At 44.2% G+C, this 25565-nt stretch overlaps 2 protein-coding genes and 1 long non-coding RNA gene across 13 annotated transcripts in view; 1 reads left to right on the top strand and 2 right to left on the bottom strand.

The window, feature by feature from the left end:
- Positions 1-25565, bottom strand: part of LOC127533521 (NACHT, LRR and PYD domains-containing protein 12-like) — a 175940-nt gene that overhangs the window by 108493 nt on the left and 41882 nt on the right. The gene's annotated exons all lie outside the window — the stretch shown is intronic.
- Positions 1-25565, top strand: part of LOC127533558 (uncharacterized) — an 82020-nt gene that overhangs the window by 17713 nt on the left and 38742 nt on the right. The gene's annotated exons all lie outside the window — the stretch shown is intronic.
- LOC127533530 (GTPase IMAP family member 9-like) lies at positions 10692-12407 on the bottom strand. Its single transcript, XM_051946736.1, has one exon. The coding sequence runs from the start codon at positions 12319-12321 to the stop codon at positions 10930-10932; it is 1392 nt and encodes a 463-aa protein (XP_051802696.1). The 5' UTR covers positions 12322-12407; the 3' UTR covers positions 10692-10929.

The raw sequence follows: 25565 nt of genomic DNA on the forward strand, positions 1-25565 counted from the left end.
ACCGCCATGATTGTTCACATGTGGGATTCTACTGCCCAGAGTCCGTCTAAAGAGCAGTTTGTGCACGCATTATTAGACACACAAAGTGATAACATGTTTGTTAGTGAATGTAGAGTTCTGATGGTGGTAAACCTCGACAAACTGGATGAACCAAACGGCATCAAAGGGAAAAGCACGATGAAACAATAAGAGCAGCCTACCAGCAAGGACTTTTGTTCCAGAGCTCCAGTTTTTACTAGTTTTCACATACAAAATACACAGCTCACCAAACAAACCAGCAGGACAAAAAAGTCACCCAGCTGCAGTGGCTGGTGTCAGATTTGTTCAGCAGAGCAGAGGGAGAGCTTCAGCCTGAACCCCGCCTTCTCACACCCTGCACTGATCACTCACCTGGCCTTTATACAGTCTCAACCCGGTCTCACAAGGATTCGTGAAACTGTGACGTAAATTAATCTATGGTTTCGTGCGCACCAACACGATTTTCTCATGTTTTTCGTGGTGCACACAACGAAATTCAGACCAATGTATTTCAAGCAGAGGATATTTCGTGTCACTCAGAACGTATTTAAAACTACTGCAACTACAGATTTGATTTTGTTTTCACATCTGAATCTTAATCACACCTGAATAGAACGTTTAATTAATCAGATATTCCTCGTGTGTCATTTTTCTCCTGGGTCAGATTTAAGCGAGTTAGGGCATTTTGAATGGGTATATTATATTTTTAATGTAAAAGCGTTGCGAATCCAACGCTATATTTTGCATTACATCGTCCTATATTTATAATGTAATGCAGGGGTCGGCAATTACATGTGCCTTAGGGCCAAAATTTGTGTAAACAATCGAACAGCGGGCCAACCTGCGGGGGGGTGCGCTCCGATGCCACGAGCAGGAGGGGAGGGGGCGATACCACGAGCAGGGGAGCTTCTACAGCTGATCGCTGCTGCTTGGGACACACGCCTCATTCTGATCACAGATGTATTAAAAATGGCTCCCGAGACACACACATGTTTTGCACACACTGTTGCTCAGTGAAATCTGGCTGGTACAACCGTGTCCAACCAGTAGCGTTTTTTAAAAAAATTTAAAAAAACAATGCAGGAACTGACTGGAATATTTTCTTTCTTTCTTATATTCTTGTTGTCTTTGAGGCACCCATGTCCAGCCAGAAGATGGATGTGTTCCTTTGGGATTTCAGAGCAGAGGGGTTCTATTCAAGGGTGGTCTTGTTTTCGAGTAAGGGGTCTTCAGACATGAACCAGATGTTGTAATTCGATCCTTACCAGATAGATAGGGTACAAAGCTGTTCACTAGCCCATGGTTCGAGAATGAATCAATTGTCGGGCTCCTTCCAGACTGCTTCTGTCTGTACTGATGCTGTTCTTTCTTTTAATAAAAAACTTATAAAGAAAGTCAGTGTCACGGACATTTTTCCTTCACCTGCACATCACGGACATCAGAGAAACTACGACATTAGCTAATGGTGTTGGAAGGCAAATTGATGATTAGAAAACCGTTGTGCAGTTATGTTTGCTGTTAGGATTTATTATTTTGATTATTTCTATTCTACTATACTGCTGGCTTAATATTGATTTAATCACTGCTTACGTGCTATGTGTTATCCTTTGAACATTGTCCCACACTATGTGAATTGGGATAAAACAAAGATGAAGCAAACCAGGTCAACTGATGGTCTGTATTTATTTAGAGCTTTACTATTGCTGCAAGGTACCCAAAGCGCTTTACAAGATACGTCACATTCACCCATTCACACACAGATGGCGGAAGCTGCCATGCAAGGCTAACCACGACCCACCAGGAGCAGTTAGGAGTCAGGTGTCTTACTCAGAGACACCATCAACATGACGGGATCGAACCAGCAACAAGACAGCCGCTCTACGCACTGAGCCGTGCCACCCCCCGTGGACACCACAACTACTATGACTACAACTGTGACAACCGCAACTACTATGACTACAACTGTGACAACCACAACTACTATGACTACAACTGTGACAACCACAACTAATATGACTACAACTGTGGCTACTACAACTACTATGACTACAACTATGGACACCAAAATCCCTTTAATTGTGGTTGTAGTGGCCATAGTTGACTGTGGTTTTACATTCATTAGCACAGTGATGTTTAACCACCAGCTAGCATTTAAAATGACAAAACACACAAACTTACAACTCATCCAATACAAAATCCTCCATAGAACACATATTACTCAATATATGATGAACAAAATGGGATTCTCCGACTCCGACATCTGTCTCCAGTGCTCCCAGAACACTGCTGATACTTATTTTCATGCTCTATGGCTGTGCACCCCCGTAAAAAATTTCTGGACCAACGTCTCAGAAAAACTTTCCGCTATCTTAAACTGCAGGATTCCTCTATCTCCAAGTCTGTGTTTACTTGGCGACTTAACAACAACGGACCTACCACGCAAACAATCTCAATCTTTACTTGTAGCCCTCGCCATTGCCAAAAAACAATCCTTGTTAACTGGAAAAATAAGCAATCTCTGAACATTAATCTCTGGTTGAACCTCCTAATAAATCACATTTCAATGGAGAAAATCTCTGCTTCAAATAAAAATCAGTTGTTAAATTTTATACAAACATGGTCACCGTATGTTAACTACCTTAACTTAAACCTGGTAACCTGACTCTGCCTGTTAGCGAAAACCACCACATCACCCCAATATATGTTGCTGCTTATGTATGTTGGCATTGTGTAACTAATGATTGTCTTCAGTTAGGAACCCAGTCGCTGTCAGCAGGATCGAGCGGGCCGTATCGACGACAACTTACAGTCAACAACTCCCCAGGATCCTCTGTCTATATGCATGAATGGCTAACTTGGTGTTACTGCATGCTTGGCTAATCTTCCAGGTGCTGTCCCCTGTGGCTCGATGTGGTTGGCCTTGTTCCCCGGGCGGCGCTCGGTTTGGGCGGGCGCCGGGTCGCCTCGGGGGCTGGGGGTCGTGGGGGGCTGGTGGCGTCCTGCGGGGTGGCTGCTTCTGTGGGGGGGCATGGTGGGCGGTTCGGCTCGGTCGGGTGCCTGGTTTGGGCGCCCGCCGGGTCGCCATCTGCGACTAAAAGTGTCGTGGATGGCGGCCCGGCGGTCGTCTGGGTCTGGCGCCCGGTCGGGCTGGGTCGCCTGTCGTGTTCTCTTCATGGGGGTGGCCGCTTTGTGTGGTGTCGTTGGCCTCCCGTGGTTCCCTTGGCGCTTGTGGTGGCCTGGCGGCCGTCTGGATCGGGCGCTGCCCCCCGGGTCTCTGCTGGGTCGCAATGCGTCTCGGCTGTCTCCCGGTGCCCGCGGCGGGTGCTGTGCGGGGGTGTTGCCCGGGGGCTCGGGGCGGCGCTGTTCCGGCATGGCCTGTTGCTCTTCGGCTAGGGGTTGCGGTTCCGGCCTGGTGGGTCTCTGGGTGCCCCGTGGTACCCTCTCCTCTCCCCCTCCTCCTCCTTGCCTTTTTCCCCCCTCGCCTCCCTCCTCCCGTCTTCCTCCGCCTCCTTGTCCCCTCTCCCTCGCCCCCTCCCTCCTCCCTCCCCCTCGTCTTCCCGCTCTGCTGCCTGTCCTCTCCTTTCTTGTCGTCTCCTCCTCCCCCTCCTTCTCCTGCCTTCCGCCCTCCCCCTGGGGGGTGGGGCGGGGGATGGGTGTGGGATGGGAGGGCGGGTGCGGGATGGGGTGGGGGGGCTTGGGGGGCGGGGGGGAGGAGGGTAGGGGGAGGGGGACCGGGTGCGGTGTGCGGGGGCGTTCTGGCCTGGCCTGCGCCATCTGCCCGCTGGGGCGCCGGGGCTGGGGGGTGGGGTGGGGGTTGGGGTGGGGGGGTGTATGGGGGGGCACTGGGCGCGCGCGCACCTCCCTCCGCCTGGCTGGGTGGGGCCCCGTTGATCGCTCCTCTTAAATCACTTCACAAACTTCGCACAATACAACTTGTAAATATACACATAGGGCACACAACATATCCCTCGGGGGGGGGGTGGAGAGGTCATATTCCTACTCCACAATTCCCCTCCAATTTTAATGCACCACACTACCTGGGGGGTGGGTGGTTATGGGGTGGGACGTCATTAGACGGGATGGGCCCCAGTGCAGTGTTGTGCTGTGGCCCCCCATCTATGCCCCCACCCTGACACTTCTTCCCCCAATTTTAACGCACCACATACACATTCACATTTTGGGCTTGCGGTGAGGCTGAGTGGGGGTTTCGTTACCCTGTGCTCTGCCTCACCGACCCCCCAATCCTAAGACACCACACATACTTGTATATACACTTGGGTGGGTCACATTCACGGTGCAGGGCGAGTATTCACCAGTTGGGGAACTGGTGAACTCAGTAACAGGGCAACTCACAATAGTTTTACTGGCGTGATCTCCGGGGCTTCTCCCTGCCGGGCCCGAGGGCCTGGGTTGTTGCGCCTCCCCTGGTGCTCCTTCCTCTCCCTCCCTCCTCCCCTCCCTCCCTCCCTCCCTCCCTCAGGGTCACGTCTCTCTGGGCGGCCGGAGGTGGGCTGGGCTCGTCTGCCCTTTCGGTGCCGTTGCCCGGTCCCTTGGTGCTGTTTTCCGGTGAGCGGGTGGCCTCCCGGATTTGGGTGTGGGAGGGGTGGCGTGGGTGGTGTGGGTGGTGTGGTTGGATGGGGTGGGGTGGGGTGGCTGGGCGAGGGGTGGGGGGGTGGCTTGGTGGGGGGCGGGGGGGGTGTTGGGGGTGGGTTGTGGGTGGGCGGCATGGTGGGGGAGGGGGGGTGGCGTGGGTGGGTGGCGGGGGGTGGGACGGTGGAGGGGGCGGGGGTTTGGGGTCTGGGGGGCGGGGGGGTCGGGTTGTGGGGGGGACGGGGGGGAGGGCGGGTGGTCGTGGGGGAAGTGGGGCTGTGGGCCGGTGGGGCGCCGTGGGGGTCCGCTATGGCCCGTTCTGCTGCCCGGGCCTTGGGGCTCTGGCTGTGTCGGGGGGGGGTCGCTCCGGGCTCCTGGGCTGGGTCTCCGCTTGGTGGCTCCTGCGGGGGGGCTGGGTGGACCTCCTTGGGCTGGAGGGGACAGCTCCCTCCTTTTGGTGGAGGTTTTCATGCATGTCAGACCCACCACACCGGCACCTACCAAAACTCAATAGTGTGTGTTCCTCCGGTTGCTGAGTCAGTGGAGGTTGCTGGGTTAGTGTCTGTGGATCTCACTCTGCTCTATCTATCCTTCTTGTGGCCTCCTGACATCTTCATGATTGATCCGTTGGGACTTTGTCGTATTAGGTGTTTGTGAAGGGTTTTAGATTTGTAAATGGTTTTAAGGTATGAATTAAAGAGTACAAACAAATAAAATGCACCTTTTCTCTTAGAACACTGTCTATGCCTCACCTTTCTGTCTGTCCTGTGTTTGTTTTATGTTTCACTTGGGTGTGCACAGCCCTCAATGGCATAATGTAGAAAACAGCTTGAAATAAACATGATAGGTTAATTTGCCATGAGGGCCGGTGATGGTCACAGTCACAAAGAAGAAAAAAAATTGCACATGAAGCTTAAGCAGTGGCACCATGAGTGGTTGGTGTCATTTTTTGAGCGGACTTGCAGACAAAAAAAAAAAAAAACATGACGGGATCGAACCAGCAACAAGACAGCCGCTCTACGCACTGAGCCGTGCCACCCCCCGTGGACACCACAACTACTATGACTACAACTGTGACAACCGCAACTACTATGACTACAACTGTGACAACCACAACTACTATGACTACAACTGTGACAACCACAACTAATATGACTACAACTGTGGCTACTACAACTACTATGACTACAACTATGGACACCAAAATCCCTTTAATTGTGGCTGTAGTGGCCATAGTTGACTGTGGTTGTACATTCATTAGCACAGTGATGTTTAACCACCAGCTAGCTGACAAAGCTAACCGAAAGCAGTGACAGCCAGCTAGCTCCAAGCTTCCAGGCTGCTCACAGTCGCATTGGAGGTGAAGGACATGGACATTTGACTCTCCACAGATCTCCATCGACACCCGCAGACATCACCTTTTAGCTGCGTGGACGCCAGCTGACAGGTAAGGATGTTGGACCATATTCAGAACAGTTTCAGCTACACGGTACCTTTGTTCTGCTTCATTGTTTGATTTGGGTCTCAACGTACACGAGCCACACATGAGGCCTACACCGTTTATCTAGTTTACCTGAGTTTAGCTCTGTGTGTGTGTGTCTGAGTCAGAGCCAGCAGAAAAGATCGCTTGCATGTATGCTGGTCCAAGCACTGGTTGTCCTCCAAGCACAAGGAAGAGCAGCTTCAGCAGTCTGTACAACAGAATTCTGGAGGAGGATGATGAACCTGCAGGAGGTTCCCAGGCAGTGGTTATCCAAATACAAGTGTATTTGAAATAACCAATGATAGGTGAGAAAGACAGCCCTATCCAGTACTGGTCAAACAACCATGCTAGCTTTCCTGTCCTTGCTGTGGTTGCGGTAAAGTTCCTGAGTGATCCTTCAACCAGTGTGGAAAGCGAAAGACTGTTCAGCATGGCATCCAATATCATGGGGGAAAGGAGGAATCGTCTGACAGCAGAGAGAGCAAAAATGCTGATAAACCTCAAAATGAACCTGCCCTTTGTATTTTATTTGGAGAGGGGTAGTGTTAGAGAAGTTCACCCTTTGCGTGTATCTGTCTTGGATTTATTAAATGGTAAATGGTTGTATTTATATAGCACTTTTATCCAAAACGCTTTACATGATACATCACAATCACCCATTCACACACACTGATGGTGGGAGCTGCCATGCAAGGCACTAACCACAACCCACCAGGAGCAATTAGGGGTTAGGTGTCTTGCTCAGGGACACCTCAGCATGAGCACAACGGGCCAGGGGATTGAACCGCAACCCTCCAGTTGAGAGACGGCCACTCTACCCACTGAGCTATGCCGCCCCTAAATTATCATTATTAAATATTGACAGTCAGTTTGAAACCCTTACAGTTGCATATTTGTTTTCAGGATGGGATTTTTCTTGTTTACAGGACTTCCTGTTTTTCTGACTTCCTTTTCTGGCCTTATACTTACCTTGAGTTGCCTTTTGGGACATGCATGCATACATTTGTACATATCATATTTGCCTGTAGAGAGGAGTCTATTACAGTCTTATATAAAGCAACAATAATGATAATAATATTAAAGCAAACAGAGCTCTGGTATCAGAATAGTATTGGTATTGGCAGATATCCAGATTCAGGTATTGGGATCGGATCAGAAGTGAAAAAATGTAGATCGTGCATCCCTACCCACTGGGAGAATAAAATGAATAAAACATGTTAAAATTGGAGCTCGTCTCCTATAAAAATTTAAAAAAAACTCAACACACCTAAAAGGCAAATCATGAAATCTAAAAACTATATAAACAATTTATATGTATTCAAAAAACATACTATACACAATTTATGATTTAAAGCTGCTGTCCGGAGTTTGAATCGCAGCGTCTCCCAGAACACTGTTGGTCCCTCCCTCTGATTTCGCCCCTTTATTTGTGCACGCGCGCAGTACATGAGAGAAGTGCCCGGAGTGCTGCAGCATCTCGCCTGTTTTGCTGTTTTCCACTCTTCTACATTTAGTACATTTAGTAAATAATAAAGGAATTACGTTAGAATGCTGTATTGAGTCTAACTTGTCCTAATACCAAAATAACATGAATCTGCTAGGACTAACGAGTAAAGTTTCAATATGTGATTACACTCGTGTATCCCTCTGGATGACGTTGTTTATCAAACTTAGTGCATTTACGCGTGTATATGTGTTACATTGTTTATTTCTATCTAGAGTTCAGAATTGCATGACTCCTCTGACGAAGAGTATGTCCCAGACGCCCCAACATCTTCCTCCAGAGGTCGGGCATCTAAACGAAGCCGTCAGCCGGGCTATGGAGGCCGTGGTCGGGGAGCGAGGCGAGCACCCCGAGCCAAAAAACGTCCTGCAGTCTCTTGGCCTGACAAGCCGTGGGATTGGTAACTTTTCTGGAAGTTGCTGAGCCCTGATGCTCTCTCCTCCACAAGCAAAACAAATGTGCGCGCGGTTGCGTAGTGCGTAGCTCGCCCACCTCTGCATGGGCTTGCTTGCTGTGCGCGTAACCGTTGATTGACAGCATGACAAAGCTGAAGCTCGAACTTGATTGGTCGGCAGCGACCGGCGCTTTTTGGAATAACATGGGGGTCTATGAGAGGAAGGCGGAGCTCAGGAATAAATTTTCATATCGCGTTATTCTAACTTTATATTATAGTATCGAACTAGACTAACACATTTAAGCTTTGTTAAAAAATGATACATAAATTGAAAACAAACGGAAACTCCGGACAGCAGCTTTAAAGGTACCATCTTGAGTTAATCTTTTCTTGTTTCCATACTTCAGATGCTCTCCGCTGCAGTTCATTTTTTTGATCAAAAGATGGAGACAAAATGTCCACTGTTATCCCAGCTTTTCATTCAGGCCCGATGGTTAGCAGGTTTTCAGTGTATTTATCGATGATCTTTTTGTTCGCTGTCTCTGTTGTTTTGACCAGTTTTGATTGTAGCCCCTGAATGTATGTAGAATGACATGACATCCTTTTTAAGGTTGCTGTAATCAAACCTTTACATAAAAAGCCTACTCTTGGCCCAGATATTTTAGCTAACTATAGACCTACATCCAACCTCCCATTTCCCTCTGAAATTCTTGAGAGAACAGTTGCAAATCAGTTATGTGAACATTTACAAAGGAATAGTTTGAAGAGTTTCAGTCAGGCTTCAGGATGCATCATAGCACAGAAACAGCTCTGGTCAAAGTTACTAATGACCTTCTCATAACGTCAGATAATGGACTGGTCTCTATTCTTGTTTTGTTGGACCTTAGTGCAGCATTTGACATCATCGACCACAAATTTTCATTACAGAACTTGAGCAGTTTTGCAAAGAAGAATGGAGCAAAATTGCAGTGGGCAGATGTGAAAGACTGACTGAGACCTATCCACACAGACTCACTGCTGTGATTGCAGCCAAAGGTGCATCTACTAAATACTGACTTGAAGGGGGTGAATAATTATGCAAACAATTATTTTCATTTATATAATTTTCTTTCATTAACATTACTTTATAGAAATCTGTTTTCAATTTGACATTTCAGAGTTTTTTCAATATTTGTTTTTGTTAAAAAAGCAAAATTTTATTGACCATGATTGATTTATGAAAGCAATAAAAGGGTAAAACATCAAAGGGGGTGAATACTTATGATAGGCACTGTATTTCTCCTATACTGATTTTTCTTCAGGGCTGCTCAGTGGTGTAGTGGTTAGCACTTTCACCTTGCAGCAAGAATATTCCTGGTTCAAATCCCGGCCTGGGTCTGGGATCTTTCTGCATGGAGTTTGCATGTTCTCCCTGTGCATGCGTGGGTTTTCTCTGGGTACTCCGGCTTCCTCCCACAGTCCAAAAATATGCTGAGGTTAATTGGTTACTCTAAATTGCCTGTAGGTGTGAATGTGAGTGTGATTGTGTGTCTGTATATGTAGCCCTGTGACAGACTGGTGACCTGTCCAGGGTGTCCCCTGCCTTCGCCCGAGTCAGCTGGGATAGACTCCAGCACCCCTCGCAACCCTAATGAGGATAAAACGGTGTATAGAGAATGGATGGATGGGATGATTTCGCTTCACTGGCTTCCTGTTAAATCTAGAATACAATTTAAAATCCTTCTCCTAACATATAAAGCTCTTAATGACCGATCTCCGTCATATCTTAAAGACCTGATAGTACCATATTATCCGAGCAGAACTCTTCACTCTCAAACTGCAGGCTTACTTGTTGTTCCTAGAATTTCTAAAAGTAGAATGGGAGGCAGAGCCTTCAGTTATCAGCTACTCTCCTGTGGAACCTGCTCCTAGTTTGGGTTCTGGAGGCAGACACCCTCTCTATTTTTAAGACCAGGCTTAAAACCTTCCGTTTTGACAAAGCTTATATAGTTAGGGCTGACTGGGTGACCCTGAGGAGGTCAGCTCGTGTCTTCATTGGCAGAACTCACTTCTTTTTCGACGTCCCTTACTTATCATGTCCACTGTGGGATGCTGCTGCTGACCTTCCTCCAGCCCACTGCTTCCAGCTGCCCATTTCCACCAGTCTACTCTGCACTGCCCGAACATTATTTGATATTCTCATTTACATACTGCTTGAATTTTACTACCAGCCATACATGTAGTATATTAATGCCAGAGCTGTACACCAGAACAGTAAACTTATAAACCACTTTCAATATTGGCTTGTATTTTGTATGTATCATCTGTGTTACTCATATCATACATGCATCCAATTTGTGTTACGTGTTTCCTTGTTCCCCATCCCCTTCTACCTCTTGTGTCCCTCTCAACCTGCCAGCCAGCAGCGGATGGGACCCCCATATAAAGAGTAGGGTTCTGCTCAAAGGTTTCCTCCCATTAAAAGGGACTTGTTTCTTGCCACTGCTGCCTTGGGGCTGCTTTGGAGGATCAGGTATATGGGTTCTGTGAAGCGTCTTGAGAAAATCTGAAGAGCAACTGGCGCTATATAAATAAAATCTAACTGAATTGAATTGAATTAACACAAACACACAAATCTGTTTTTGTCATTTATTAAGTGTTACAGTCTAATGTAGCTCATGTTTTTGTATATTTAAATAAATTGCCTAAACATGACTGGATGACAGATGAATAGAGGTAGACATCACACTTCTGTGTTTGTTCAACAGGATCAACATTAGTTTCTGCAGAGTGATATTTTAAAAATTCTGTGGAGGTAGCGTTGATCATGGTTTATCTTTTACGACGTTTAACAAACTTCATACGATTCGATGACAGATGGAAACAAAATTAAAGACCAAAAAATGAACATCATGACCATGCATTTGCTCTAACTATTGTTTCCTGCATCAACCCTGAAGTCTACATGTGTGGATTCTGAAATTGATGAAAAACTTCTCTCACATTCTTGTAGAGTTCACCTGCAGTCTGCAAGATGGCCATCACTGGATTTCTATCTTCAGCGTTTCTTCTGGCCTGTCTTTCATGCATCACTGCCAAAGCTTTCTCCTGAGTTTCCAGCTTCTGTTGAAACTTTGTCTCTAATTCAGCTTTTTCTCTGGCCTCTCTTTCATACATCTCCTCCAAAGTTTCCTTTTTGGCTTCAAGCTCTCCTTCATACTGTGCCTTTACTATTTTTGCATTTTCTGCTTCCCACCGAGCTCTGTCGAGCTCCCTCTCCACTCTCACTACATCATCTCTATGCTGCAGCTCCATTCTCTGCCTTTCTATCTCCCATTGCTGCTGCTGCTGTTGATTCTGCATCGCCATCATGTTCTGCTTGTTCTGCATGCTTAACACCATAAACATATTCTGCACCTGCATCTTCTCCCTGTCCTGACGCTCCCTCGCCACCACCAGCTCCATATTTTGCTTCTCCCTAAACTTCTCCATCTCCATCTTCACCTTTGCATTGATTAATCTCTCACCCTCCTTTGTCAGTTCAGTCAGCCTGGCCTGCATTGCCTGATTTTCCTGTTCTCTGACCTTCCTGTCCTCCATCCTTTCAGCCTCAAAATGTTCCTTCAGCTCCCTCAGCTGTTCTTCGTATACTGCTTGCATTTCACTCCTCAGTTGCTCCTTTTCAATGCGCATTTCTGCCTCCTTTGCCATTAGGATGCGCTGTTTCTCCTCATTGATTAATCTTTCTGCTTCCTGGAACATCTCGCTGGTGTAGTGGCTTCCTCCGTTATTCTCCATTATATTTCTGATCTTCTGAAGCAGCTCGCTGACCTGAGGGCCAGTCTTCAGCTCATTATTAAAGACATGGTACTGGCCGTGGCATCTATTCACCAGATCCTGCAGTTCCATGGACTTTCCAATGAACTCCTCGATAGTGGTGCCTTTGAGGTCGTCGCCTCGAGTGAACAGGACCATGCTGTATCTGTCTGCAGCCTGGCCAAACAGCTCCTGAATCTGCTGCACTGTCTTCAACTCTTCCTCTGTGAATCTGGCCAGTCCAATGACGATCAAGAAGACGTGGGGTCCTGGAGAAGCATAAGAGATGCACTGGCTGATGTGTCTACATGTGGTGTTCACCCCATGCCTGGTGTCAAACAGACCCGGGGTGTCGATAACCACCACGTCTTGTCCGTCCACCGTCGCTCTGGCCTTGGAGCACTCATCAGTAATGGACGTGGGACTCATCACTGATTCAAAGGACTCGCAGCCAAGAATGGTGTTTCCTGAGGCGCTCTTCCCAGATCCAGTCTTCCCCACCAGCACAATCCTCAGCTCCTCAGTGGCTCGTGGCATTGATCCTGTTTGGAAGCAGGAAAAAGAAAAAGTACCATTTACTTTCAAAATGTTAAAAACTAACACTAGTCACCATTTCTGTTTCCACTGATAACACCTGAGGACACTTGAAGAAAATGTTGTACACTGATTTCCAGGATTTAAATTTTTGGAATTTCAGACAACACTTTGCCAGATTAAACCATTTATTTTTGGAATGACATACATTCGTGTTTGGCCATGACTCTGCTCAAGTGATGCTACGGAATGATCTAAACAAGCAGGAACACAGACAGCCCCTGAGCTCACAAACCCCAAACCTGCACTCCTAAAGGGAGTATATTAGCAGAGTCAGCATGTAATGAGATGGATTTGAATGAAATTAACCTATGTGTAGCAAAATCACTCTGGATTCCACTGCAGGCCCAATTCAACCCTGCTGACAGCCCAGTCACCTGTCGAACTGAACCTATGCAACTCAACTGACCTCCCAGGAACAAGACCATGATCCATGAACACCTGCCTATATTGTGGGAACCTTAGCCACTGCATCACTACCTGTCCAACCCGCCCGACAAAAGTGCCAGCTCACCTTTACCCTGGAGAAGTAATGGTGAGCTGAACTGCTACAGCTTCCCCTCAGAGTGTCCCGATCTCCGCCTCCTTCATGGACCATAACTTGGCTAAACAGATAAACGTTGCTACAGAGCCCGTCTTCCCCATTCGAGGCCAGAGCGCTCAATGGATTGCACCTGGTCTATGTTACCAGTAAGACTAGTCCTGTCTCTTTGGTCTTAAATAGCAGTTATCAGAAAACAACCTCCTTCCATGTCACTGACATTTCCAACTCCAGTCTGGTTCTCTAATATCCCTGGCTATACTGACTGGTCTTTTAGAAGATTGCTTCCTGGAGTTCAGGTTGCCATGTGAATTGTCTCCGCTCAGTCCTGACCCCTTCTTTCACATCAGTTTCATCTCCGCCTCAAAAGATCAACCTGTCCCCAAGAATACCATGATGTGGCCCAAGTATTCAGCAAGGACCTCGCTCCCACCCTGCCTCCTCTCTGACCCACTGTGTGATGTCACTTCCTGCTCAGTCCACAGCATTTACCAGACAGCAGAGCAGCTAACGGCACATAAAGCCACAAAAAAAGAATTAAAATAAGGTTATCTTTGATATATAGTTTATCAATAATGTTTATAAATTGCTCTTCTATGAGGGCACAAACTGTAGACCGAAAGAGGAAAACATCTGTCAAGTTGAAAGTTTTTTGAAACTCTGGTGAGTTCAGGCCAGGCGTAAACTAACCGTGACGTCACCCGTTGGTTTCAACGGCGAGAAAATGAAGCCCGGATTTTGCTACTTCCTGGTCGCCGTTTTGGATTTTTTGGAGCCAGTAACATAAAAAGCGTCATCAAACAGACTGGACCGGAGAGCAACTCGGGGCAGGATTGACTGAGAACTCTCTTATCCCGCCCACGTTTTACCGCAGAGGCTTCTGTTGCTGTCTATCAAGTATAGCCACGCCCCCTGGCTCTGCCAACTTTAACGATTTATTTAAAATTCAGTATTGATTTATTTTAAGATCGGCCACCTGATCTCTCATTTTGACCATGAAAACTAACGGGGAAAAAATCCTGTGCTGTAGAAAATCAGTCGATCAAATTTTATTTTTTCCAAAAATGAATTGGGGTCTATGGAGAAAAAGCTTTTTGGAGCCAACCCTAGCGGACGGCGGGATATTGCAAGTTTTTGACACTTCCGGGTTGGCTTCAATTCTGGAGCCAGATGCTACGTCCATTATATATACAGTCTATGGTTCAGGCTTATGTTGTAAATTAGCCTGTAATATAGCTAGTTCCTGTGAGGAGATAAACAGATGATAAATGCAGTTTTAGTTCAGATATTTATCTTTAAAAAAACAAATGGAGTTATAAGAAAGTTTTCCAGCGTTTCCAACTTACTTTGGTGCACACTGTGTAGTTATTTTAATGTTTTAGAAGATGCTAACGGCCAATCGGTCTTGTTAGTAATATGCTGTGTCACTGTGATGCTAAAGGCTAGCTAACGGCTAATCAGTATTTCTAGTAATATGGTATGTCACTGTGATGCTAAAGGCTAGCTAATGGCTAATCGGTCTTGTTAGTAAAATGTTGTCATTGTGATGCTAAAGGCTAGCTAACGGCTAATCAGTCTTTCTAGTAATATGCTATGTCACTGTGATGCTAAAAGATAGCTAACGGCTAATCCGTCTTGTTAGTAAAATGCTGTCATTGTGATGTTAAAGGCTAACTAACGGCTAATCCGTCTTGTTAGTAAAATGCTGTCATTGTTATGCTAAAGGTTAGCTAACGGCTAATCCGTCTTGTTAGTAAAATGCTGTCATTGTGATGCTAAAGGGTAGCTAACGGCTAATCTGCAAGACACACATCTTGAATTACCTGAGTATTAGAAACTGAACTTCACGAACTCAATTGGACATTTACTTTTGCTATTATTTAATTGTTTTTTCTGAGCTCTATTTTGTTTATTTTTAATTTAAAAAAACTGTGAGATACATGTTATTTGCTGAAAGGCAATAAACATTATCAGTAGTTCATTACCAACACCAACTCCCATTCGTGAGTGATTTAAGATCCTATACGACCTAGACTGATGTTAGTGTTTTGATGTACCTCACCCTGACATTCACATCTGCAAACAATTCAGAAAAACCAGTGAACCATTAACACAGAAAGATCTCATCTGAACCAGCGATCTTACACCTGGCCATGGTGCAATCCTAAGGGTGTGAGTAATGTTTCTATGACAGAAGAAAATCTGAAGAAAAAAGGACTCTTGGGTGAGTTCTGAATGTTGTCATTCCAAATATTCTGAGCAGATGTATTTGTGTTTGTTTGACTTTGTGTCATTTGTCATCTGAAATGGTCCAAACTGACTTGGGCTGCAGCAATGAGGGTTTTTTTAGTCGGCTAATAAATAAGTTTCCAGTTATTTAGATAATTGATTTTGTCAGGATGAGCTGCACGGTGGATTGGTGTTTAGCACATTAGCCTTGCAGCTAGATTCTGGGATCTTTCTGCATGGAGTGTGCATGTTCTCCCTGTCCATATGTGGGTTTTCTCCGGGTACTCCGGCTTCCTCCCACAGTCCAGAAACATGCTGAGGTTAGTTGGTGATTCTAAATTGTCTGTAGGTGTGAATAGGGCTGGGCGATATGACCAAAATTTTATATCCCGATATAGCTTATTTTATATCCCGATACGATATACATCACGATATAGCATATTTTGGTAAATTCAATGAATGAATGGGACTGGGCAGCGGCATACCTTCAAAGTATGGTAGTCTGATCCTTGTCGGTCTTTTTAAATCCAAACCACCGCCATATGACAGAAGTTCCCCCTCTTTTAGGTACAAGCTCGTCAATTTGAGCTGGTTGTTCGTCATCTTGTTGTTTGGAGCCCCAGCCCTAAGTGTGAAAGTGATTGTCTCAAAGTGTAACCCTGTGATAGACTGTTACCTGTCCAGGTGTCCCCTGTCTTCACCCTAAGTCAGCTGGGATAGACTCCAGCCCCCCGCTATCCTAATGAGGATAAAGCGGTGTATCGTTAATGGATGGGATTTGTCAGGATCCTTGTCCCAGCATTCTCTCCTTTCCCTCTGTCCTAATCTCTGTGAGCTGTTTCCTAATCAGCAGCAGTCAGCAGCTCCTGAGCACAGGTTTCCTCACCAGTTATCACTCGGATAATAAAACTCTGCCTCAGACTTCACTCTCTGCCAGATCATCAGCTTTTCCACTCCCTCACTGGTTTCCTGTCTAACCCTCATCTCTGCACCTTGGACCGTTCACTGCCACACAGCAGAAGTGTTTGTGTTATTCCTAGTAGCTCTACTGGAAGTTTTCTGTTCTTGTTGTGTTCAGTTAGTCCAAGTTAACTTTTAGTGTAGTTTGATTGTTTTCTCACCTCTAGCTCACTCCCCTGGTTTGCTTAGTTTACTGTTTGGCTCTGTGTTCAGAGTATTTAATCTACCGATTTCACATGTTGTAAATAAACACCTTCTGTCCTCCACAAGGAAACATGACAGATTTATCAGTTTAATACACTAAATAAAAAGCAATAAACAAAGACTTGTAAAGACATTAGAAGACACCATAAACAGCTGTTGGCTGCTATCAGCTGCTTTAAATGGAGGTCAGAGAGTGAAGCGCTGCATAAAACACAACGTCTGACTGACGGAGAGGCTGAAAGCAGAAACAAACACTTCAAGAAAAGTGTTCAGAGTTAAAGTGACAGAACTCACCGTGGACAGGATGTTTGCTGGCCATCGTCAGGTTGAAGTGACGGGTTTCAATCCTCGGTGTGGACAAAGTGAAAGTATTCTGGTGCTCCTCGGTGCAGGTGGAGCTTCCTGTCCCACCTTTCACCTCCTCTCAGGTGGAGCTGAGGGGAAAGGTGGCTCAGTCAGACCGCATTCAGAAACTATGTTTGTTCAGAGTTTACTTATTTGTTCTTAACTAAGTTCTGTTAAACATTTTGCCTTGTTTTTGAGAATTTTACATTTTCAGACCTGGAAGGTGTAATTTCACCCTCAGCTAAACGTCTTACGTCGTACACTGGAGGGTTTTTCCCTAAAGTCACATTAATTTACTTGCATGATGTAATATTTATTTTTAATGTATTTCAGCAGAGTTCACTTTTGCCACATTTTTCTTTCCTAACGCCTGGTCATTTTTTTCAGAAAACATATTTTTTTCTTATTCTGTGTCATTTTTGGTCACTCTGCATCTCCTTCTTGTGTCTCTTATAAACTGATTCCATTTGCTTGAAGTACACATCCCACAGCATTTCTCTTCAGCTCATGGCATATTGCATTTTTTGGACACTTGTAGTGTGCTTAACTGATTTCATGAATATGCCCAGCTAAATTTTGTTGCCCTTGGCAACGGACGTAAAACATGGCAGAAAGATCAAATGCAACTTTAGTGCCCAACGGTATTACGACATACATGTATACTGTATACTTGATAGACAGCAACAGAAGCCTCTGCGGTAAAACGTGGGCGGGATAAGAGAGTTCTCAGTCAATCCTGCCCCTAGTTGCTCTCCGGTCCAGTCTGTTTGATAACGCTTTTTACGTCACTGGCTCCAAAAAATCCAAAACGGCGACCAGGAAGTAGCAAAATCCGGGCTTCATTTTCTCGCCGTTGAAACCAACGGGTGACGTCACGGTTAGTTTACGCCTGGTTGGCACTAAAAATTATGACATAAGACAACAAACCTTTGAACCTTTGAGTATTTAATAATTACTCACATACAGTATACTGCTGAAGTGGAATCACTGCAATGCAAATACACACATACACTACAACTTCAAAACAATTTTGAAAATTATAATATATTACAGTTTTATCGCTAATTAGCGATAACTAGTTAGTATGCTAATTTAATATTTAGCACCGCCTCGGCTCCTCCGGCTTCCGCAAAGGCAGGATCTCTCTCTCTCTGTGTGTGTGTGTGTGTGTGTGTGTGTGTGTGTGTGTGTGTGTGTGTGTGTGTGTGTGTGTGTGTGTGTGTGTTAGCGGGGTGACAGTGGTAGCTTTGTGAGGACCGGCCGCCGCGTTTACCCGCAGCTGTGAGGACACGACGCTGATCCATCCCATTCGGCCGCATATGGATAAATAAACAAAATTATTTAATAAATACCAGCGGACCGGCCCAGATGTGGACCGGCCCTTCGGTCAAACGACCGAATGAAATAACGCTCAATCCGCCCCTGATGAGTCATGAATAAAGTTCAGCACAAGTTGTTTTAATCAACTTTGAGGCGTATTAAAGTGCACATCCGCACTTAAAAAAGCTCAGCTGAGCTCAGTAACATGATCCTCAACACAAGGAAAACAAGGACAGTCACCACCTGTACTGTATAGTGCAAGGCAAGGTCACGCAATTGACGTTCAGTTCCGGGGACACAGTGGTTTTCCACCCGCATTTAATTTTTTTCACTGTCAATATTGTACTCAGTAACGTGAGGGGTTTCAAATGTAGCGAAGTAAAATACTTGGGTCAAAATGTAATTGAGAAAAAGTAAAAATTACACATTTCCAAAACTACTCTGAAAATTACAAATTACTCATAAAAAGTACTCTATAGACCCTTTAATGACCCACGTCACGAATGACGTCACAGCTTTAGCTGGAGGCAAAAGAGGAAGTCCGTGCGGCCGTGACCGAAAGGGGAAAGACTGAGGAACTAGGCTCTATCAACTTTTCTAAAATGTCATCCTGCTGTGTTTTTGGATGCCAGAATAAGAGGAATGACATTGGCGAACGCAAATTAAAGTTTTATAGGATTCCACCGAACACTCGTGCTCAGAGGGAACGAAAACAGTTGTGGTTAAATGCACTGAGGCGAAAAGGCTGGACAGAGACGATCAGCTGCAGTCAATTCCAGCCATTTTCAGTACAAAAAATCGCTAATATTGTATTTGTAAATAAAAAATATTCAATTCAATTCAGCTTTATTCCAGACACTGGGTCCAAATACACACACCATAAGAACAAGGACACAACAAGACGCAGAAAAAAATACAATCAAAAACAATAACCCGTTAAATATGACGAGAAATACAGGGCATATTGGACGCGCATCGCGAGGTGCATTTCCTTGAAAACGACCGATTCGTGGAGTGTATACCGACTTCAAGACATGTTTTGGACAAAAGAGTTTACTGGCTTGTGTAGTCTGGATGACCAAGGTTAGATTATGGCCGTTTTTGTGGAATATTTTCATCTGTGTGTAATAATGAACCCGGAAATGTGAGTCGCGCTGTGTACGTTGAAGCCGTGTACAGAGAAAGGATGGATGGATATTCGTTGTTTGTCGGACAAATGTGTTTATATTACCGCTGTGGTAATCACATCTGAAAGTGGTTTATACCGGCGGATTCATGAGAATCTAAGCTTTCCATCGGCGTATAGTGTTTGTATAATCACGTTTGCAGCCTTCAGACATTCTTTAAATTCCTATGCAAATTAGTAAGTGTACCGCCGGCGGTACACTGAAGTTTAACGGGTTAAAAATGCTCGAGTTTGCAGCGCAAACTATATACTCCCAGTCCCGCTTGACTTCTCGCTCCGCTTTTGCCTCCAGCATAAGCCCCGCCCACAAAAAACGTCACAATGTTTGTAAACAAATAAAGGGTCTATTACAGTAACGTGAGTAAATGTAATTCGTTACTTTCCACCCCTGTTCATGGACAATATCACAATAATAACAGTGACTCATGTCCAAGCAAGATGGGTAGTAAAAACTTTGTATTTCATATCAATAAAATTTATTTCAAGATATTTTATTATTATTGAATCATCAATGCCTAATCATCTGTGGACTTTGTTAAAAATAAAGGAGTAATATTTTTTCAAAAAAGCCTGAAAATGCAAGGAATGAACAAGTCAAATTATTTTCTTGAAATATGTGTTTTTGTTTGGATGTGAATAATTTTACTCAAAATTGCTGAATTAGCGGGTGGGTCTTGGATCATTGTCTTTGTAATAAAGCCTTATTGTTTGCACAGCAGCCAGTTTGAATATTTCACTCACAAACAACACAAAAATTCATGTCCAAAAAGTGGATTCTGCATACACAAGTCCTTCAGGATCAGTCATTGGAACATTGCTGAAGAGACGTGCCTTACGCTTTTAAAGTCAGCCCTTTTCTGGGAAATGGAACCAGTCTATTGGTAGAAGTTCTTTTGTCATCTTGGTGGTGATTCTCGTGCATGTTTTCTGTCTCTTCGTGGTCACTGCAGTCTTTTCAGAAGCTTAATAATTACAAACACACAAATCTGTTTTTGTCATTTATTGTTACAGACTAATGCTGCTCATGATTTTTTTTAAACTACATTAAATAAATTGCATCAAGAAAAAATAACTTTACATGATTGGGTGACAGATGAATACAGTTTATAGACATCACATTTCTGTGTTTGGAATTTATTAAGCGTTACAGATTAATGTTGCTTAAAACACATTTTTTAGTGCATTGACAAAGTGCATTGAAAACAAAACAAAAGTAACATGAGTGGGTGACAGAAATAAAATTCAGACACAATAAGTGAACATTTTTCAGAATATTGGCAATGAGACTAATGCATGTCTTCTAACTACTGTCCCGGCATTGCTCCTGAAATCTACGCCTGTGCTATAAGCTAGCTGAATATGGACTTAAAAATGGTCACCAGTGGATTTCTACAAAATTCTGTGACTACATTGAGGACGGTACCCATTGCTCGACTTCCATTTTCAACTTCTAATCTGGCATTTCTTTCATACTTTTTCTCCAAAGCTTTCTCCTTGGCTTCCAGCTCTCTTTCATACTGTGCCTTTAACTGAGCTTTATCTGCTTCCCATTGAGCTCTTTCCCTCCTCACTGCATCATCTCTAAGCCACAGCTGCCTTTGTATCTCCTGTTGCTGCTGCTGCTGCATCGCCATCATGTTCTGATTGTTCTGCATGCTTAAGGAATAAAACATATTCTGCATCTCCTCCTGCATCTTCTCCCTGTCCTGACGCTCCCTCGCCACCACCAGCTCCATATTTTGCCTCTCCCTGTGCATCTCCGTTTCCATCTCCACCTTTGCATTGATAAATCTGTCACGCTCCCTTGTCAGGTTATTCAACCTGGCCTGCATTGCCTGGTTTTCTTGGTATCGGACTCTTCTGTCCTCCATCCTTTCAGACTCGTGATATTCCTTCAGCTCTCTCAGCTGTTCTTCGTATACTGCTTGCATTTCACTCCTCAGTTGCTCCTTTTCCTTGTGCATTTCTGCCTCCTTCTCTTTCAGGATGCGCTGTTTCTCCTCTTCAATTGCTCTTTCTGCTTCCTGGAACATCTTGCTGGTGTAGTGGCTTCCTCTGTTGTTCCTCACTATATTTCTGATCTTCTGAAGCAGCTCGCTGACCTGAGGGCCAGTCTTCAGGTTATTATTAAAGACGTGGTACTGGCCGTGGCATCTGTTCACCAGATCCTGCAGGTCTGGGGAGTTCCCGATAAACTCCTCGATAGTGAATTCCTTGATTTCCAGTTCAAGAGGATAGTTTTCTTGGCGACAGCTAGCGCCGCAAGAAGTGTATGGTTGTGTGCCCTGTCCAGTGTAGATACGGATACGTCTCCCAATAAACAGACTGGGATGGGGAGAAAGGGATGCGACAGCCCATGATTTGTGAAAGAAAGTTTGTGATATTTTCCCAGAATCTTTGGACAGGTGAGCAGTACCAAGTTGCATGAATGTAGGTGTCAGTGCAATTTTGTGTGCAATGTGTACAGATTTCAGGTGAATATCCCATTTTGTGCATTTTTTGACCAGTGAGGTGAGTTCTGTGGAGGATTTTGTACTGTATAAGCTGTAAGTTGGTATTTTTTGTCATTGTGAAAATGTTTTTGCAGATTTGGGTCCAGAAGTCGGCATCAGGGGCAATGGAGAGGTCTGTTTTCCATTTATCTATGGGGATGCAAAGTGCAGAGTCGGACTGAGATATTAGTTTGTATATTTTTGAGAGAAGTTTTTTTGAGGAAATATTAATGAATGCAGAGGTAGAGGGTGGGAGGTCCAGGTTATTATTTTTTTTATTTTTCAGATTTGATTGAATGGCTGATGAAACTTGTAAATATTCCAAGAATTGATTGTCACGGATGCCGAACTTCTGGACCAGGAAGGGGAGTGAAACCAGGGTATTATTGTGATAGATATGACGGAGGTGAGTGACTCCTTTATCTCTCCAAGTGATTAGGTTTAGTGTTTTTTTTTTACTAATGAAGTCAGGATTGTGCCAGATGGGAGTGAAGAGTGAAGGTGTGACAGTGGAGTTAGTAACTTTGTGGAATTTCCACCAGGCTGTCAGAGTGGACGATATTGTTGGGCTTTGGAAACAGGGATGATGTTTTATGGATTGGCTTAAAAAAGGTAAATCTGAAATGTGGATTTGTTTAATAACTGCCTGTTCTGAGTCCAACCATGTGTTGTCTGAATGAGTGGGGTGGATCCATTTGTGAATATATTGAAGCTGATTTGCCAAGGAGTAGTGGTGAAAGTTTGGGGCGTTAAGACCGCCTAGAATTTTTGGTTTTTGGAGAGTGGTCAGTTTAATTCTTGGGGGTTTATTTTTCCAGTAGAATCTTGTAATAGTTGAATCAAGGGATTTAAACCAGGTGGGAGATGGGTGGGTTGGGATCATAGTGAGGAGGTAGTTGATTTTGGGAAGGATTGTCATTTTAACTGCTGCGATTTTGCCTAAAATGGATAGTGGGAGGTTTGTCCAGCGCTGGAGATCATCGGTAATCATTTTGAGCAGTGGGGTAAAATTAAGATTAGGCAACTCCGACAGCCTGGGGGAAATGTGGATACCTAAATATGTGATGTGATTTTTGCAAATGGGGATAGGTGTTGAAAGGGCTGCCACATCCGAGCTATTGTTATCTAATGGGAGTATGGATGATTTATTCCAATTTATTGAGTAATCAGAGATATGGGAGAATGAATCTATAACTTTAATTACTTCTTGCAGTGCTGGTTGTGGATTCTGAATGAATAAGAGTATGTCATCTGCATAAAGACTGATTTTATGGTGCATGTTGGGGGTTTGAAATCCGGTAATGAGGGGGTTCTGACGGATCGCTGCTGCTAAAGGTTCGATAAAAATAGTGAAGAGAGAGGGAGAGAGTGGGCATCCCTGCCTGGTCCCCCTATGAAGAGTGAAGCTTTGTGAGGTTTGTCCGTTAGTAGTCACTGTGGCTGTAGGTGAGGTGTAAAGTGCTTTAACCCAGTTAATAAATGACACCCCAAAGCCAAATCTGTGAAGCATATTAACGAGAAATAGCGAGTTGACTTTGTCGAAAGCTTTTTCTGCATCTAATGTCACTATAATTGATTTGTTATGATGGGGGGATGAATAGTGTATTAAATTGATAAGTCTGCGTGTGTTGTTGGATGAGTTTCTACCTTTGATGAATCCAGTTTGGTCTGGGTGGATTATGGAGGGAATTATTTTTTCTAGTCTGTGGGAGAGTGCTTTGGTAATTATTTTTATATCTACATTTAAGAGTGAAATGGGGCGGTAGCTTGAAGGCAGGGTTGGGTCTTTGTTTGGTTTGAGAAGTAGTGAGATTGCTGCTGAGTTCATGTTGGCTGGGAATCTGGAGTGCTGTTGTATTTCAGAAACCATTCGATGAAACAGTGGAGCTAAAATGGACCAGAAGTGTTTATAGAACTCAGCAGGGAAGCCATCGGGACCAGGTGCTTTATTATTGGGCATTCGAATAAGAGCAGAGTGGATTTCTTCACCTGTTAATGGAGAATCTAAAGTATTTTTCTGATCAATGGAGATCTGTGGTATATTTATGTTGTTGAGAAAGGATTTGATGTCATCTTGTTCTGGGTTATTGTCTGATGAGTACAGTTTGGCATAGAATTCTTTGAATATTTTGTTAATTTCATCAGGAGAGTTTGTTGGCTTCCCTGCTGAGTCTTTTATAGTGGAGATGGTAGACTTTTCCTTATTCCGTTTGATTTGATTTGCAAGATACTTACCAGGTTTGTCATTATGATGGAACTGTTCTTGACGGAGTCTATTGATTAAAAAAAGAGTTTTTTTATTCAGGATTTCATTAATTTGAAGTTTATATTGTCTTAATTTCTTTTCGGTTTCTTCTGATGGGTTGCCGGCATTGATGAATTCGAGATGTTTAATTTTTTGTTCTAATTCAGATTCCAGTTTCTTTTCTTTCTTTTTCTTATAAGAAGAGAATGAGATTATAATTCCTCTCATAACGGCTTTGCCTGTTTCCCATAGAAGAGATGGAGGTGACTTTGGGGAGTCATTTATTTCCAGGAAGGATGCCCACTCTCTTTTAATAAGGTTGTCAAAATCGGGGTCTTTTAGGAGGGATGTATTAAAGCGCCACCTAGTAATTACTGGATGAGGTCTTGGAAGATTCCATTTAAATGATACTGGTGCATGGTCACTTATAATGATGGGGTGGATTTGGTGATCAGAAATATTTGGGATAATTGAATTGCTGGTGAGAAAGAAATCGATGCGAGAGTATGAGTGATGAACATGTGAAAAAAAAGAATAATCTTTTGTAGTTGGATGTTGTAGGCGCCAACTATCGCCAAGACCAAAATCTCTCATGAACTGGATTATAGTTTCTGAGGACTGCCAGGTGCGTTTATTGCTTGGAGTATTGGATCTGTCTATTAATGGGTCTAGTACTGTATTAAAGTCACCGCCGATTATTATTGGGGAGTCAGAAATGTTTGAGATGGATGAGAAAAAGTCACGAAAAAAAGAAGGGTCATCAGAGTTTGGGCCATATAAGTTACCAATTGTTAAGGAGTTATTGTGAATTGATATATTGATGATGATAAAACGTCCTTCTGGGTCTGTGGTAGTAGAGTTAAGGATAAATGGTATTGATTTACTTATTAAAATACAGACTCCTCTTTGTTTTTTATTGCAAGGAGATGAAAAGGAGTGAGTGAAATGGGAGGATTTTAACTTCATGTTGTCTAATTCTGAAAGATGTGTTTCTTGTAATAAGCAAATATCAGCTTGAAGAGCAGTGAGGTGATTGAATACTTTTTGTTTCTTTGCCTGAACACCAATACCGCGGACATTCCAAGAAACAAACTTTAAAGCTGACATGGTAGGGAACTGTAATCAATGGGAAAATGGAGAATGATTATGGTGTGTGAGTGTGTGGCAGTGCATGTGGATGTGTGGGTATGCATGAGTGTGTATGAATCTAAGAGAGAAAGACTTGCAAAAGTAGACCTGTTAGAACAAAACAAAACAAGAAATGAACACAACTGTAGACACAAAAGACGTTCAACAGAACAAAAAACACTGAACAGTAACGAAGCACATTGAAATGTGCGTATATCCAAGAGCATGACGTAAGGGGCGAGACAAAGTGCAACAATACATTGTCCTTATCAGAGCAACGGCGGGGTAAAGGGGTGTCAGAGGGAGGCGATACGGGTGTGTGTGTGTGTGTGTGTGTGGAGGGGGGGGTGTATTTACATAGCTGAGAAAAGGGGAAGAGTGTGTGTCTCTGACAGAAAAAAAAGGGGGAGAGGCTAGAATAACCAGGGGGTGATGTCTTTGCTGCGGTATAACTGACCGTTAATGTAAAGTTTGTCCACTGAGATGACTGCCTTTTTTCCTTCTGTGATCATTTGCTTGCGGATGGGGAAGAGGTTT

This window comes from Acanthochromis polyacanthus, chromosome 4, assembly GCF_021347895.1.
Source record: "Acanthochromis polyacanthus isolate Apoly-LR-REF ecotype Palm Island chromosome 4, KAUST_Apoly_ChrSc, whole genome shotgun sequence".
Lineage (NCBI taxonomy): Eukaryota > Metazoa > Chordata > Actinopteri > Pomacentridae > Acanthochromis > Acanthochromis polyacanthus.